General features: G+C 58.9%; 2 protein-coding genes across 2 annotated transcripts; one reads left to right on the plus strand and one right to left on the minus strand.

Annotated features, from left to right (window-relative positions):
- The first annotated feature begins 639 nt into the window (after nucleotides 1-639).
- LOC100191664 (UDP-glycosyltransferase 88A1) lies at nucleotides 640-2353 on the plus strand. The gene has a single exon (NM_001137093.1). It carries the CDS (start codon nucleotides 711-713, stop codon nucleotides 2130-2132), a length of 1422 nt encoding a protein of 473 aa, NP_001130565.1. The 5' UTR covers nucleotides 640-710; the 3' UTR covers nucleotides 2133-2353.
- A 56-nt stretch (nucleotides 2354-2409) lies between these two features.
- Nucleotides 2410-4027, minus strand: LOC100282905 (anthocyanidin 5,3-O-glucosyltransferase). Its single transcript, NM_001155811.2, has one exon. It carries the CDS (start codon nucleotides 4009-4011, stop codon nucleotides 2575-2577), a length of 1437 nt encoding a protein of 478 aa, NP_001149283.2. The 5' UTR covers nucleotides 4012-4027; the 3' UTR covers nucleotides 2410-2574.
- Between the last annotated feature and the right edge of the window lie 12056 nt (nucleotides 4028-16083).

Genomic DNA, 16083 nt, shown 5'->3' on the forward strand with positions numbered 1-16083 from the left:
ACAAATAATCTATGTGATTGGTTGTCTGTATAGAAGCAACCAGTCTCTCCACACGCTTTAACTGGATACAAGATTATGATTGGTTGCTTGTATGTAACGATACCGACCTGCATGTGCACGTGCAGGCTAGACCAATATTCCACCGTCCATCTGCACGCACGGAGACGGAGGCAACGGCCTTCGCTGGCCAGCCAGGCGCGTGGAAAGCCGGCCCACAGGAGCCACTCAACCAATCACGCCAAATGTGACGCCAGCCCGATCGGATGAGAAGGCCAAGGCCAAGGCCGTGCCCGTGCCAAGCCGCTTCCTCCCTCGGCACGGCACGGCGTCGACTACTGACGGCCGCCTCTACCTAGAGTCTAGACTCTAGAGAACAAAACAGTCAAAGCACGAGCAGCGAGGAAGATGGTTCTGCGGTGGAATGGAACCATGGTGGATGTTTGACGTCATACATGACCTATGCACACAAAAGGAATGCGCTGGCGTCCACTCATCCGCTGCCACCGCCTGTCGTTCCAACCTGAAATATAACGGCAAGTATATACGTGCCGGTAAATGGTGCCAGCATCGTCTCGTCGCCATGTATTTAAGCGTGCCGGTGCAGCTAATTGGTTCCAGATCTTATCCCTTCCAGTTCCAGGCAGCATCCCCAGCCTGACGAAGGAATTGAGGACGCTCGAGCTCGAGCTACGTCAGGATCCAACACCACCATGGTTACGGGAAAGAAGAGGACGTTCGTGCTCTACCCGTCGCTGGGCGTGGGCCACCTGATCCCGATGGTGGAGCTGGCCAAGCACCTCTTGCGCCACGGCCACGGCGCGCTCATCGCCGTGGTCAACCCGCCCGACACCGACGCCGTGTCGGCCGCCGCGGTGGAGCGCCTCGCGGCGGCCAACCCGGCCATCGCGTTCCGCCTCCTGCCGGTCCCGGCCAGCCCGGACGCCGGCGCGGACTGGGTGAAGCGCGACCTGGACACGCTCCGGCTCGCCAACCCCGTGCTCCGGGACTTCCTGCTCCGGTCCCAGCCCGCAGCCGACGCCGACGCGCTCATCCTCGACATGTTCTGCGTCGACGCGCTCGACGTCGCGGCGGAGCTCGGCGTCCCGGCCTACTTCTTCTTCGCCTCCGCGGCGGGGGACCTCGCCATGTTCCTCAACCTGCCGTACCTCTACCCCACCCTGCCGTCGTTCAGGGACATGGGCGAGGCGCCGGTGCGCTGCCCCGGCATGCCGCCGGTCCGGGCGATGGACATGCCGCTGACGGTGCAGGACAGGGACAGCGACCGGACCAAGGTCCGGATGTACCAGTTCCGCCGCATCCCGGAGGGGAGGGGCGTGCTGGTCAACAGCTTCGCCTGGCTGGAGCCCAGGGCACTGAGAGCGCTCGGCGACGGCGTCTGCGTGCCCGGCCGCCCGACGCCGAGGGTCTTCTGCGTCGGGCCACTGGTCAACGACGGCAGCAGCACGGCGGGGGGCGGGGGGAGGCACGAGTGCCTGGCGTGGCTGGACGCGCAGCCTAAGCGGAGCGTCGTGTTCCTCTGCTTCGGCAGCAAGGGCTCCTTCCCCGCCGCGCAGTTACAGGAGATCGCCCACGGGCTGGAGAGCTCCGGCCACCGGTTCCTGTGGGCCGTGAGGAGCCCGCCGGAAGAACCGGACACGGACCTGGGGAAGCTGCTTCCCGAAGGGTTCCTGGACAGGAACAGAGACAGAGGCATGGTGGTGAAGGACTGGGTGCCACAGGCAGAGGTGGTGCGGCACGAGGCGGTCCGCGCGTTCGTCACGCACTGCGGCTGGAACTCCACGCTCGAGGCCATCATGTCTGGCCTGCCCATGATATGCTGGCCGCTGTACGCGGAGCAGGGGCTCAACAAGGTGTTCATGGTGGAGGAGTGGAGGATCGGGGTGGAGCTGCGCGGGTACGAAAAGTTCGTCAAGGCGGAGGAGCTGGAAGCGAAGGTCAGACTGGTGATGGAGGCTGAGGAAGGGAGGATCCTCCGGGAGAGGCTCGCGGTGGCGAGGGAGAAGGCGTTGGGGGCTACTAAGGAAGGCGGGTCTTCTGAAGTGGCATTCGCGGAGTTCTTTGGAGATTTGGACAAGAGCAGCTCTCCGTCGGTAAACGGAGAATGCGATTGAATTGATCACTGGTGTGCTGGTGTGGCAGATGGACTGCGAACGTATATATACTTTAGGATTCAATATCACTTAGTATTTTGACAGTACGAGACTAAAATATTGCATCTGTGGTATGGGAATAAAATTGGATTCAAGCAGAGCGCCACTTGCGTTGCGTGTTACAATGTGATTGTCAGTTTTACCTTATTTTATGAATCAATCCACTGATGATTGTATCTAGCAATAGCGTATTCTGATTTTTAGCTAGAATATGCTACCCAGGAATGCTCGCAGTTCTTTATCACCCAGCATATATTTATTTGTCAAACTCATGCTCCCTCGAATCTCTTTGGGAGAAATCAACCGAACAAACCCGGAAATATCTCACATAGATCATAGTCCAAGCTAACATTAGAACAGATCAGGTAACAGGATCAGCCATGATGCTCACTTTAGTGCATGATCATTTGGCGAGCATGATATCCTTCAAGAACTCCTCAAACGCCATCCGCGACGGCCCGCCATCAGCCAGCGCCTCTGCCGCCTTCTCCTTTGCCAACGCCAGCCTCTCCCTGAGCTTCTCCCCTTCCTCAGACTCCATCACCAGCCTCACCTTCTTCTCCACCTCCGCCGCGCTCACCAGCTCCTCGTCGTAGCCGTCCATCACCACCCCGGCCTTGATCTCGTCCACTACGAACACCTTGTTCACCCTCTGCTCGGCGTACATCGGCCAGCACAGCATGGGGACGCCGGCCGACGCCGCCTCCAGCACCGAGTTCCACCCGCAGTGGGTCATGAACGCGCCCGTGGCTGCGTGCCGCAGCACCTCCACCTGCGGCGCCCACATCTTCACCACCATCCCCCTGTCACTCGTGCGCTCCAGAAACCCCTCCGGGAGCAGCGAGTCCAGGTCCGGCTCAGGACGCGCGAGGAAGAACTTGGTCGGGTCCTCCGGCGGGCTCCGCACGACCCACAGGAACCGATGCCCGGAGCTCTCCAGCCCGCGAGCGATCTCCTTCACCTGCGCCGCGGAGACGGCGCCCAGGCTGCCGAAGCAGAGGAACACCACGCTCCGTTCCGGCTGTGCGTCCAGCCACGACAGGCACGCGTGCCGCTCCCCTTTCTCCGCCGCCTCCTGGCCCCTGACGATAATCGGGCCGATGGGGTAAACCGGCGGCGTGGGGCGACCAGGGACGCAGACGCCGTCCCTGAGTGCCCCGACGGCCCGCGCCTCCAGCCACTCGTAGGTGTTGATCAGCAAGCCCCGAGCCTCGGGGACGCGGCCGTAGTGCACGATCCGCGAGGCGCAGGTCCGGGCCGCGCGGTCGAGCACGGTGTGAGGCATGTCCGAAGCCGGGATCGGCGGGACGCCGGGGAAGTGGAGGAGCGCCTTGCCCATGTCTTTGAAGCTGGGCCCGCCCTCCGTCGTGGCGAAGTAGTGGGGAAGGTGGAGGAACGCGGCGAGGTCGCCAGCGCAGGAGGTGTAGTAGAAGTAGGCCGGGATGCCGGCGGATGCGGCCGCGTCGAGCGCGTCGCCGCAGAAGAGGTCGAGCACGAGCCCGGCGACGGAGGGAAGGGAGCGGAGGAAGGCGGTGAGGGAGGGGACTGTGAGGCGGAGCGCGTCCAGCATCCGGAGGAAGGGGTCCGGGTCCGGGACAGGGTAGTCCGGCGGCGGGAGGTGGTGGAAGGATACGGCGGGGTTGGCGGCCTCGAGCGTGGCGACGGCGGATGCGGAGGAGGCGAAGAAGTCGGCAGTGGACGACGGCGGGGTCGGGACGGCGATTATGACAGCCAGGTCGCGGCGGAGGAGGAGCTTGGCGAGCTCCACCATGGGGATCAGGTGGCCCACGCCGAGGCAAGCGTGCAGCACCACGGTCGGGTGAGGACTGGGCTCCGCCATCAGCGTCAGCGATGAGGACGAGCCACCGAGGTGAATTCTCCCCCTTTATCAACGAGATGGTGGTCGAGTAGTGTAGTGTAGCGTCGCACCGTGAGGGGGCACTCCGAACTGGTTTTTAGCTGATTTTTTTGAAGCCATTATAAAAGATGAATTCCAGAGAAACCATTAGAAAACTTGTCATGACTCTGTGTCCTTAGATAACATTTGTTTTAGCTTTAAGCGCCACTGTCGTCTGTTGTGTTGTTTCCTTTCATGTCACTAGTGTCACGTGGTTTTGGCGGTAAACATTGGCACCATATGACAATGGAACGCTGCACTGCACGTCAATCGTCAAACACTGGCTAGTGAGTGCCCAATGGGATTTTGAGTTACTGACTAATCCCCGTCGGAAACGAACAGCGCGATTGCCACCAATGCCTCGCCTTTCCACGGCTAATCGTGCAGCACCTCCTTTTGAATCCCTCTGTCTCTCGGCACGTCTATTTCAAGATCGTCACGTCACGCCCTCCTATTTTTGAGATGGCCTCGCTCCGACCTCAGAATCCATTGGAGCAGCTGCCGGGGTGCTTCTCCGTTCTCCAAATCATACTTGCTGAGAGGATGTTGTGGCATGGACCGCAAATTCTAGACTGGTAGGAGATGCTCAGAAGCAGTCGCACAGCTCACACTCACAGGTCGCAATCACAGAAACGAAAACTTGAAGCATCCAGATCAGAAACCTTGTGTCCAATTCAAGCGGGTCAATCCCGGCATAGAATAGGTAACACCAAGTGTAAAGAGTAAGACAAGACCGGCAGCGCATAAGACCACTAACCGGACGAAGCAGCCGTGCTCCTGGTATCATACCGCGTGGTAGAGATGGTAATGGGTACCGCGACTCGATACTCGATGGGTATTTACTCCATTAGGGTATGTATATGGACTAAATATTCTACCCTTGGGTCTGTTATTAGCAAAAATCTTCACCCAATGGGTAAACGGATATTAGAACGTTCCGTCTTCACCCATACCCGTTAACCCGTGGGTATAAAATATCCAATATAACTTAGCCCAAGCATGAACTTTGACTTTAGGCATCCATCTTTTTTACTATTTAACAACCTTTTAGGCCATAATGTCATAGAAGACTTAACGACAATTTAATGACCATGTAATAGAACATGTAATATGCTATGTAGTACTATCCTAGTGTTACTACTTTATCCAATTATCTTTGGTATGTTGAATGAATGGTTAAATGATGCTAAAATTTTTGTAATGATATTTAGATGGATATACTTGACATTTGTATCATATAATATTTTGATAGATGTTTAGCTTTTGTGGGTACGGGTGATGTTGGGGGTCTGCTTCGTCGTCGAATGTCCTGTCAGCTGAAGCACCTTCGGAAGGTCAGAACAAGAACAATGCCGAAGCTATCAGTCACGAAGCTTTGTAGTATATTTCAAAATGCACCGACTTAAAGATGAGATGACCAATCGGTCCATGATAAACTGTGTAATAATTGTAATCATTTGTAGAGGACATGAATATAAATTCACACAGGCTGCGCCCTATGCCTATAAATAGGTGAACGGTATCCCGTACTGTTCACGCTTTCGCATCGCATCTGAATCTTCGTATTCAATCGAGCTCAAGGTACAAATGTAATTTAATTTAACTTTTATGTATTCATGATTTGTCGGCGTTTCGACCCCGGGGGGTCCCTGGACCGACGAGTGAATTGTCGCTGCGTATCCCTGCCCAGATGGGTTGGCGCGGGATGGAACACAATATGTGGGACAAGCCTTGTATTATCCTGCACCAGGGGTGCCGCTTGCAGTAGGGGTTACAAGCGCGTCGCGTGAGAGAGAGAGGGGCACAGAGTTCGTCCGCCGCTTCCCTCGCGCGAACCCCCCTCAGGGTGGCCCTGGACCTCCCTTTTATAGAGGCAAGGAGAGGATCCAGACGTACAACGGGGGCGCGTAGCTATGCGCTATCGTGTCCAGCGGTGGAGTGCCTAAGCCCTGTGTACATGCCAACGTGGTCGTTGGGGGAGAGCTTGGGCCCTGTACATGTGATGGCGTGGCCGTCGAAGGAGCGCCTGAGTCCTGTAGGAGCACAGCTGGCAGTGCGGCGAGGATCCTGCTGACGTCTCCTTGCTGTCGTAAGGGGCTGAGAGCCACCGGCGTCATGGCGCACGCGGGGCACCATCATTACCCGTCGCCGGGGTAAGCCAGATGGGACGCCGGTCTTGTTCCTTGTAGCCTGAGCAGGCTAGGAATAGGGAAATGATGCATCCCCTATTAGCGCGGTCAATCCGAGCCCAGGGTCGGCCGAGGCGGAGACTTCTCTTGAGGCCGAGGCCGGGGTCGGGCGAGGACGCGATTCCTCCCGAGACCGGGGTCAAGGCCGAGTCCGGGGATCGGGCGAGGCAGAGACCTTCTCCCGAGGCCGGAGCCTGAGGTCGGGCGAGGCGGAGACCTCCTCCCGAGGCCAGAGCATGAGGTCGGGCGAGGCAGAGCTTCCTGTTGTGCCCGAGGCTGAACTCGGTGGTTGATCGTGACTTGTTGTCAGTCGTTGCTGGGGTGGCTGACATGGCAGTCGGAGCGGAGTGAGCGGCGCTGTTTTCCTGTCATATCGGACAGTAAAGGAGAGGGGTGAAGTGACTGCGGTCACTTCGGCCTAGCCGACTGAGGCGCGTGTGTCAGGATACGGCGTCAGGCATCCCCTGCATTTAATGCGCCTGCGAAGCGGTCGGTTGGTGTGGCGGTATGGCCAAGGTTGCTTCACAATGAAGCCTTCCCGAGCCGGGCCTCGGGAGATCCGAGGGGGCGCCCGCTGCCTGAGGAGGGCCTCGGGCGAGGCGTGAACTCGTCTGGGACCACTGTTCCAACCCGAGGCTGGGCTCGGGTGAGATCGCGTCCTTCGGGTAGACGAAGTCTTGGCTTGAACCGCACCCGTCAGTTGGTCTGAGGGTGTTTACCAGCCATGATTAGGAGCATTGGGGGTACCCCTAATTATGGTACCCGACAATAGCCCCCGAGCCTCGAAGGGAGTGATGGTACTCGCTTGGAGGCTTTTGCCGCGTTTTCGGTGAGGGGACCAACCTTTCTCGGGTTTTGCCTTGTTCTGGTGTGCGCGCGAGCGCACCCGCCGGGTGTAGCCCCCGAGGCCTCGGAGGAGTGGTTTGACTCCTCTGAGGTATGAATGCTTTTCGTGGTGCTTCGGCCGGTCTGATCGTTCCCTCATGCGGCCTGACAGTAGCCCGGGTGCGTGGTCGGGTTCCAAGTTATCAAGCTGGTTTGTTGACGCTGTCAACAGTTTTGACCGTAGCTGGGTGCGAGAGCAGCCCCCGAGCCCCTGCACGGAGCGAGAGGACGATCAAGGACTTTTTCGACTTTTATTATACGCCCCTGCATCGCCTTTCCGCAAGGAGGAGGGGGGAAAGCGCCATGTTGCCCTCGGAGGGCGCCGAACATGGTGTTTCCAGTGAGCTGCTAACGGGTGATCCGAGTGGACGCCCATGCCCCGTTCGTTAGGGGTCGGCTGTGGCCCAGAGGCGTGCTCCAAAAGTACCTGCAGGTGATTCGCCGGACCCAGACCCCTTCGACAGGGTCCGAGGACTCGATGCCTCCCTCCGGTGGGATTCCGTTACAAATCGTTCCCGCCGGTCTCGGAAATGTCCTAGGGTACCTCGGGAGCGTAGCCCGAGCCTTGGTTATGTATCGAACGTACCCAGAGTCATCCCTCACTCTGCGTGCTCTGGGGTGACTGTCGAACCCTTACGAGGGGCTAGCCTACGAACCCCTGATCAGTAGTGTCGGGTACCATAATTAGGGGTACCCCCAACGCTCCTAATCGCAGCTGGTTAACACCCTCAGACCAACTGACGGGTGCGGTTCAAGCCAAGACTTCGTCTACCCGAAGGACGCGATCTTACCCGAGCCCAGCCTCGGGTCGGAACAGTGGTCCCAGACGAATTCACGCCTCGCCCGAGGGCCTCCTCAGACGGCAAGCGCCCCCTCGGCTCTCCCGAGGCCTGGCTCGGGCAGGCTTCGTTGTGAAGCAACCTTGGCCATACCGCCTCACCAACCGACCACTTCGCAGGCGCATTAAATGCGGGGGATGCCTGACGACGTATCTTGACACACGCGCCTCAGTCGGCCAGGCCGAAGTGACCGCAGTCACTTCGCCCCTCCTCTTTACTGTCCGATATGATAGGAAAACAGCGCCACTCGCTCCGCTCCGACTGCCGTGTCAGCCACCCCGACAACGACTGACAACACGTCACGATCAACCACCGAGCTCAAGCCCCGGGCGCAACAGGAAGCTTCGCCTTGCCCGACCTCAGACGCTGGCTTCAGGAGGAGGTCTCCGCCTCGCCCGACCCCCGGACTCGGCCTCGACCCCGGTCTCGAGAGGAATCGTGTCCTCGCCCGACCCCGGCCTCGGCCACAAGAGAAGTCTCCGCCTCGATCGACCCTGGGCTCGGACTGACCGTGCTGATAGGGGATGCATCATTCCCCTACTCCTAGCCTGCTCAGGCTACAAGGAACAAGACCGGCGTCCCATCTGGCTTACCCCGGCGACGGGTAATGATGGTGCCCCGCGTGCACCATGATGTCGGTGGCTCTCAGCCCCTTACGACAGCAAGGAGACGTCAGCAGGGTCCTCGCCGCGCTGCCAGCTGTGCTCCTACAGGACTCAGGCGCTCCTCCGGCGGCCACGCCATCACATGTACAGCGCCCAAGCTCTCCCCCAACGACCACGTTGGCATGTACACAGGTCTTAGGCACTCCACTGCCGGACACGTTAGCGCATAGCTACACCCCCCGTTGTACACCTCGACTCTCTCCTTGCCTCTATAAAAGGGGAGTCCAGGGCCACCCTGAAGGAGGGTTCGGGTTCGCGCGAGGGAAGCGGCGGACGAGCTCTCTCTCTCTCCCTCACGCGACGCGCTTGTAACCCCTACTGCGAGCGGCACCCCTGGTGCAGGATAATACAAGGCTTGTCCCACATCTTGTGTTCCATCCCGCGCCAACCCATCTAGGCAGGGACACGCAGTGACAATTTACTCGTCGGTCTAGGGACCCCCCCGGGGTCGAAACGCCGACAGTTGGCGCGCCATGTAGGGGCCTGCTGCGTGTGAACGAACACCTTCCCGTTGAGATCCAGATGGGGAGTCTTCAGCAACCTCTCCAGCCCGGGACGGTGCTCCGCTTCGGGAGTCTTGAGTTCATGTCCCTCGACGGCAGCTGCGACATGGTACTCCTCCCCCCGCGGCGTGACGACAACGACGGTTTTCGACTCGCCCGGCGGCGGCGAGCTCTACGACAGCATCTCCCCGCGGCAGAAGAGGAGCACTCTGGTCGTCCCCGCCACCCTCCTCATCGGAGGAGGCGGAGACGGGGCAACCATGGCCACGCAGGAGGCGGCACCTTGTCGGCTGTCGCACCAGAGCGAGTCGATGACGCCGGCATTTCCCGTGGGACATGTCGGACATTGCCCTCGCACCTATGGCAACGGCGGGTGTCACTTCCCCGCGACGTGTCAGCCCCAAGCGGACTGATGACGCCAGCACCCTCGCGAAGGACCTGCTGGGCGTTACCCTCATACCTGAGATGACGGTGTGCACTGCCCCCGATGCGACTTCACCACCGTCCAATGACCAAGAGGTACCGTCCGTTTTCCATCCCATACCTTTTCGGTTCAGCTTCGATCCACCTTGCGACCCCGCAATGGTGAGCGCCTTCGTAAAGGCGTATCCAAACCTTCCGGGGTACCACATGTGGTCAACCTGGGACCGACTGACAGCCGTTTCGACCTTCGGACCAGCGGGTTCTGAGGAAGAGGACATCCCCGACTCCGGTTGGGATTTCTCTACCCTCAATGACCCCGGTGCCATGCGGGGCTTCATGTCCGCATGTGACCACTGCCTCTCCGGTTTTTCTGACGATGGCCATGACCTTGATGGCGAGGGTTACGGCCCAAGTCGTGAATGCTTCCACGTCGATCTGGGAGATCACAACGAAGGCAACCACCTCGGTATGCCAGAGGTTGACGATCCCCCTAGGCCCTCAGCTCACGTTGACATCCTGCAGGAGCTAGCTGTCGTCCTAGTTCCTGCGGGGGGTCAGGACATACAGCTCGAGCAAATCTGTGAGATGCAGGCCCGGGTCAATGGGGAAGCAGGCTGACTTGTACAGCTCCGACAGAACATCGAACAGGAGTGGGCAGGCCGATCGCTCGCCAGAGAAGCCTGTCACTAGGCCCAAGACATCCGGCACCGCATCGTCGACAATGCCAGGGCAGCGCTGCCTTCGGCCGTCAGCGGGTCCGGCCAGGACCTAGCTGCAGCGGCGATGCCGCTTCGGGCCATGCCGGAGCCATCCACCACCGAGGGACGGTGCATCCAGGGCGAACTCAAGAATCTTCTAGAGGGCGTCGCGGTTCGACGAGCCAAAAGCTCCGCCTCCCGTAGGCGAGCTGACCCCTCGGAGCATCACGCAGTGCCCTCCCGGCGCATTCGGGAAGCCTCGGTCCGTCCCGAGCGTACACGGGATGAGGCGCCCACCGCCCGGGAATGCCTCGGCAATGAGCACCACCATCTCGACCACCGAGCCCGCCTCGACGAGAAGGTGCGCCGAGGCTGCCATCCTAGGCGCGGGGGACGCTGCAACAGTGAGGAGGACCGCAGTCCTTCACCCGAACCACCCGGCCCGCGAGTCTTCAGCCAGGCCATACGACGAGCACCGTTCCCTACCCGTTTCCGAGCCTCGACTACTATCACCAAGTACTCGAGGGAGACGAGGCCAGAGCTGTGGCTCGCGGACTACCGACTGGCCTGCCAGCTGGGAGGGGCGGATGATGACAACCTCATCATCCGTAGTCTACCCCTTTTCCTCTCCGACGCCGCTCGAGCCTGGCTAGAGCATCTGCCTCCTGCGCAGATCTCCGACTGGGATGATCTGGTCAAAGCTTTCGCGGGGAACTTCCAAGGCACGTACATGCGCCCTAGGAACTCGTGGGACCTCTAAACTGCCGCCAGCAGCCAGGGGAGTCCCTCCGAGAGTACATTCGGTGGTTTTCGAAGCAGCGCACCGAGCTGCCCAACGTTACCGACTCGGATGTCATTGGGGCTTTCCTTGCCAGCACCACTTGCCGGGACCTGGTGAGCAAACTGGGGCGCAAGGCTCCCACCCACGCGAGCGAACTGATGGACGTCACCACCAAGTTCGCCTTGGGTCAAGAGGCAGTCGAAGCCATCTTTCGGAAGGACAAGCAGCCTCAGGTCGAGCCGAAGACAGACGCCCCTAAGGCGTCCGCCCAGCGGGGCACAAAGAAGAAGGCCAAAAACAAGTTGCGAGCGAAGCGCGACGCCGCAAACGCGAATCTCGTCGCTGCGGCCGAGCACAGGAACCCTCGGAAACCACCTGGAGGGGCCGGCACGTTCGACAAGATGCTAAAAGGGTCGTGCCCCTATCACCAGGGGCCCGTCAAGCACACCCTCGAAGAATGTATCATGCTCCGACGCCACTTCCATAAGACCGGGCCCCCGACGGAGGATGGCAAGGGCCATGACAACAACAAGAAGGAGGGCGGCAAGGAAGAGGGATTCCCTGAAGTCCATAACTGCTTCATGATCTACGCCGGGCAGGCGGCGAACGCCTCGACTCGGCACCGCAAGCAGGAGCGCCGTGAAGTCTGCTTGGTGAAGGTGGCGGCACCAGTCTACCTAGACTGGTCCGACAAGCCTATCACCTTTGACCAAGGCGACCACCCGACTTCGTGCCGAGCCCGGGAAGGTACCCGCTCGTCGTCGATCCGATCATCGGCAACGTTAGGCTCTCCAAGGTCCTCATGGACGGAGGCAGCAGCCTTAACATCATCTACACCGAGACCCTAGAACTCTTAGGGGTTGATCGATCCGAAGTCCGGGCCGGTGCGGCACCCTTCCACGGGATCACGCCCAGGAAGCGAATCCAACCCCTCGGACGGATCGACTTACCCGTCTGCTTCGGAACTCCCTCAAACTTTCGAAAGGAAGCTCTCACCTTTGAGGTCGTCGGGTTCCGAGGAACCTACCATGCGGTGTTGGGAAGACCATGCTATGCCAAGTTTATGGCCGTCCCCAACTACACCTACCTCAAGCTCAAGATGCCGGGCCCGAATGGGATCATCACTATCGGGTCCACGTACCGCCACGCGTACGAATGCGACGTGGAGTGCGTGGAGTACGCCGAGGCTCTCGCCGAGTCCGAGGCCCTCATCGCCGACCTTGAACGCCTCTCCAAGGAGGCACCCGACGCGAAGCGGCACGCCGGCAACTTCGAACCGGTTGAGGCGGTCAAGTCCGTCTCTCTCGACCCCAGCAACGACGCCAGCAAGCAAGTTCAGATCAGCTCCGAGCTCGACCCCAAATAGGAAGCAGTGCTCATCGACTTTCTCCGCGCAAACGCTGAAGTCTTTGCGTGGAGTCCCTCGGACATGCCTGGCATACCGAAGGATGTCGCCGAGCACTCACTGGACATCAGAGCTGGAGCCCGGCCCGTGAAGCAAACCATGCACCGTTTTGACGAGGAAAAGCGCAGGGCCATAGGCGAGGAGATCCACAAGCTACTCGCGGCAGGGTTCATCAAAGAGGTATTCCATCCTAAATGGTTAGCTAACCCTGTTCTTGTAAGGAAGAAGGATGGGAAATGGAGGATGTGTGTAGACTATACTGGTCTAAACAAAGCATGTCCGAAAGTTCTCTACCCTCTACCTCGCATCGATCAAATCGTGGACTCCACAGCTGGGTGCGAAACCCTGTCATTCCTCGATGCCTACTCAGGCTATCACCAAATCAAGATGAAAGAGTCCGACCAGCTCGCGACTTCTTTCATCACACCTTTTGGCATGTACTGTTACACCACGATGCCATTTGGGTTGAGGAATGCAGGCGCCACTTACCAGAGGTGCATGAACCACGTGTTCGAAGAACACATCGGCAGAACGGTCGAGGCTTACGTCGACGACATCGTTGTCAAGACAAAGAGAGCCTCTGACCTCCTATCTGACCTTGAAACGACATTCAAGTGTCTGAGAGCAAAAGGCGTGAAACTCAATCCCGAGAAGTGTGTCTTCGGAGTCCCCCGAGGCATGCTCCTTGGGTTCATCGTCTCCGAGCAGGGCATCGAGGCCAACCCGGAGAAAATCGCGGCCATCACCAGCATGGGACCGATCAAAGATTTGAAAGGAGTACAGAGGGTCATGGGATGCCTTGCGGCTCTAAGCCGCTTCATCTCACGCCTCGGTGAGAAAGGCTTGCCTCTGTACCGCCTCTTAAGGAAGGCTGAGTGCTTCACTTGGACCCTCGAGGCCGAGGAAGCTCTCGAAAACGTTAAGGCGCTCCTTACGAAAACACCCATCCTGGTGCCTCCCGCCGCAGGAGAAGCCCTCTTGATCTACGTAGCCGCGACTACTCAGGTGGTCAGCGCCACGATCGTAGTCGAGAGACGAGAAGAAGGGCATGCATTGCCCGTCCAGAGGCCGGTCTACTTCATCAGTGAAGTACTTTCCGAGACCAAAGCTCGCTACCCACAGATCCAGAAGCTGCTCTACGCGGTGATCCTGACGCGGCGAAAGTTGCGACACTACTTCGAGTCTCATCCGGTAAATGTGGTGTCATCCTTCCCCCTGGGGGAGATCATCCAGTGCCGTGAGGCCTCGGGTAGGATAGCAAAGTGGGCGGTGGAGCTTATGGGCAAAACGCTATCATTCGCTCCTCGGAAGGCCATAAAATCCTAGGTCTTGGCAGACTTCCTGGCTGAGTGGACCGACACCCAGTTACCGACAACTCCGATCCAGCCCGAGCTCTGGACCATATACTTCGATGGGTCACTCATGAAAACAGGAGCGGGCGCTAGCCTGCTCTTCGTTTCACCCCTCGGAAAGCTTCTCCGCTACGTCATTCGCCTCCATTTTCCGGCGTCAAACAATGTGGCCGAGTACGAAGCACTGGTTAACGGGCTACGCATCGCCGTCGAGCTGGGGGTCCGACGCCTCGACGCTCGAGGCGACTCGTAGCTTGTCATTGACCAAGTCATGAAGAACTCCCACTGCCGTGACCGGAGGATGGAAGCCTACTGCGACGAAGTCCGGCGCCTGGAGAACAAGTTCTACGGGCTGGAGCTCAACCACATCGCCCGACGATACAACAAGACTGGGGACGAGCTGGCGAAAATAGCCTCGGGGCGAACGACAGTTCCCCCCGACGTCTTCTCCAGAGACCTGCATCAACCATCCGTCAAGACCGACGACGCGCCTGAGCCTGAGGAAGCCTCGGCCCAGCCCGAGGCACCCTCGGCCATCGAGGAAGAGGCCTTGCCCGTCGAAGAAGAACAGAATGGGGTCACGCCAGATCCGAACTGGCAGGCCCCGTACCTAGAATATCTCCTCCGAGGAGAGCTTCCCATCGACAAGACCAAAGCTCGGCGGCTAGCTCGGCGTGCCAAGTCATTTGTCCTGCTGGGTGATGGAAAAGAGCTCTACCACCGCAGCCCCTCGGGCATCCTTCAACGATGCATATCTATTGCCCAAGGACAAGGGTTATTGCAGGAAATACACTCGGGGGCTTGCGACCACCATGTAGCGCCTCGAGCCCTCGTGGGGAATGCCTTTCGACAAGGTTTCTACTGGCCAACCGCGGTGGCCGACGCCACTAGGATTGTGCGCTCCTGCCGGGGGTGTCAATTCTACGCAAAGCAGATGCATCTGCCCGCTCAGGCCTTGCAGACGATACCCATCACCTGGCCATTTGCTGTGTGGGGTCTGGACCTCGTCGAACCCTTGCAGAAGGCGCCCGGGGGCTTCACGCACCTGCTGGTCGCTATCGACAAATTCTCCAAATGGATCAAGGTCCGACCCCTAAACAGCATTAGGTCCGAGCAGGCGGTGGCATTCTTCACCAACATTATTCATCGGTTCGGGGTCCCAAACTCAATCATCACCGATAATGGCACGCAGTTCACCGGAAAAAAGTTCCTGGACTTCTGCGACGACCACCACATCCGTGTGGACTGGGCCGCCGTAGCTCATCCCATGATGAATGGGCAGGTGGAGCGTGCCAATGGTATGATTCTGCAGGGGCTCAAACCAAGGATCTACAATGACCTCAACAAGTTCGGCAAGCGGTGGATGAAAGAGCTACCCTCGGTAGTCTGGAGCCTGAGGACGACGTCGAGCCGCGCCATGGGTTTTACGCTGTTCTTTCTAGTCTATGGGGCCGAAGCCGTCCTCCCCACGGACTTAGAATATGGCTCCTCGAGGACCAAGGCGTACGACGACCGAAGCAACCAGACCAGCCGAGAAGATGCGCTGGACCAACTCGAGGAGGCTCGAGACGTCGCCTTACTACATTCGGCACGGTACTAGCAGTCGCTGTGGCACTACCACGCCTGAAGCGTTCGGGCCCGAGGCTTCCAAGTGGGAGACTTGGTGCTTCGCCTGCGACAGGACGCCCGAGGGCACCACAAGCTCACTCCTCCCTGGGAAGGGCCCTTCATCATCGCCAAGATCTTGAAGCCCGGAACATACAAGCTGGCCAATGACCAAGGCGAGGTCTACAGCAACGCTTGGAACATCCAACAGCTATGTCGCTTCTACCCTTAAGCTGTTTTAAGTCGTTCATGTACCTCATTTATGTACACAAAGTCTAACCGTCAAGGAAGGGTCGGCCTTGCCTCAGCAAAGCCCAACGCTCCCTCGGGGGTAGAAGGGGGGAACCCCCTCTGCATCAAAATTTTCCTCGGAAAAATTTTCTACCAAAACAACCTTTGTGCTTTCGACTTCCGTATTGATAGCGGGATCCTGAGAATGACGAGAGTACACGTAAGCGGCAAGGCCGACCAAGCCGAGGAACTCCTACGCCTCCATGATACAGATACCTCACTCATCACCTTCCGCGAGAAGTAACTCACGCTCGGATAAGCGATCCTGCTACCAAACAGGTCCTAACACTTGGGTAGAAAACGACTTTCGTGCCTTCTCGACTATCCCAATAATGGAATCCTTCGACCGAATGAGAGCGCACGTAAGCGGCAAGGCCGA

Source organism: Zea mays, chromosome 6, assembly GCF_902167145.1.
Source record: "Zea mays cultivar B73 chromosome 6, Zm-B73-REFERENCE-NAM-5.0, whole genome shotgun sequence".
NCBI lineage: Eukaryota > Viridiplantae > Streptophyta > Magnoliopsida > Poales > Poaceae > Zea > Zea mays.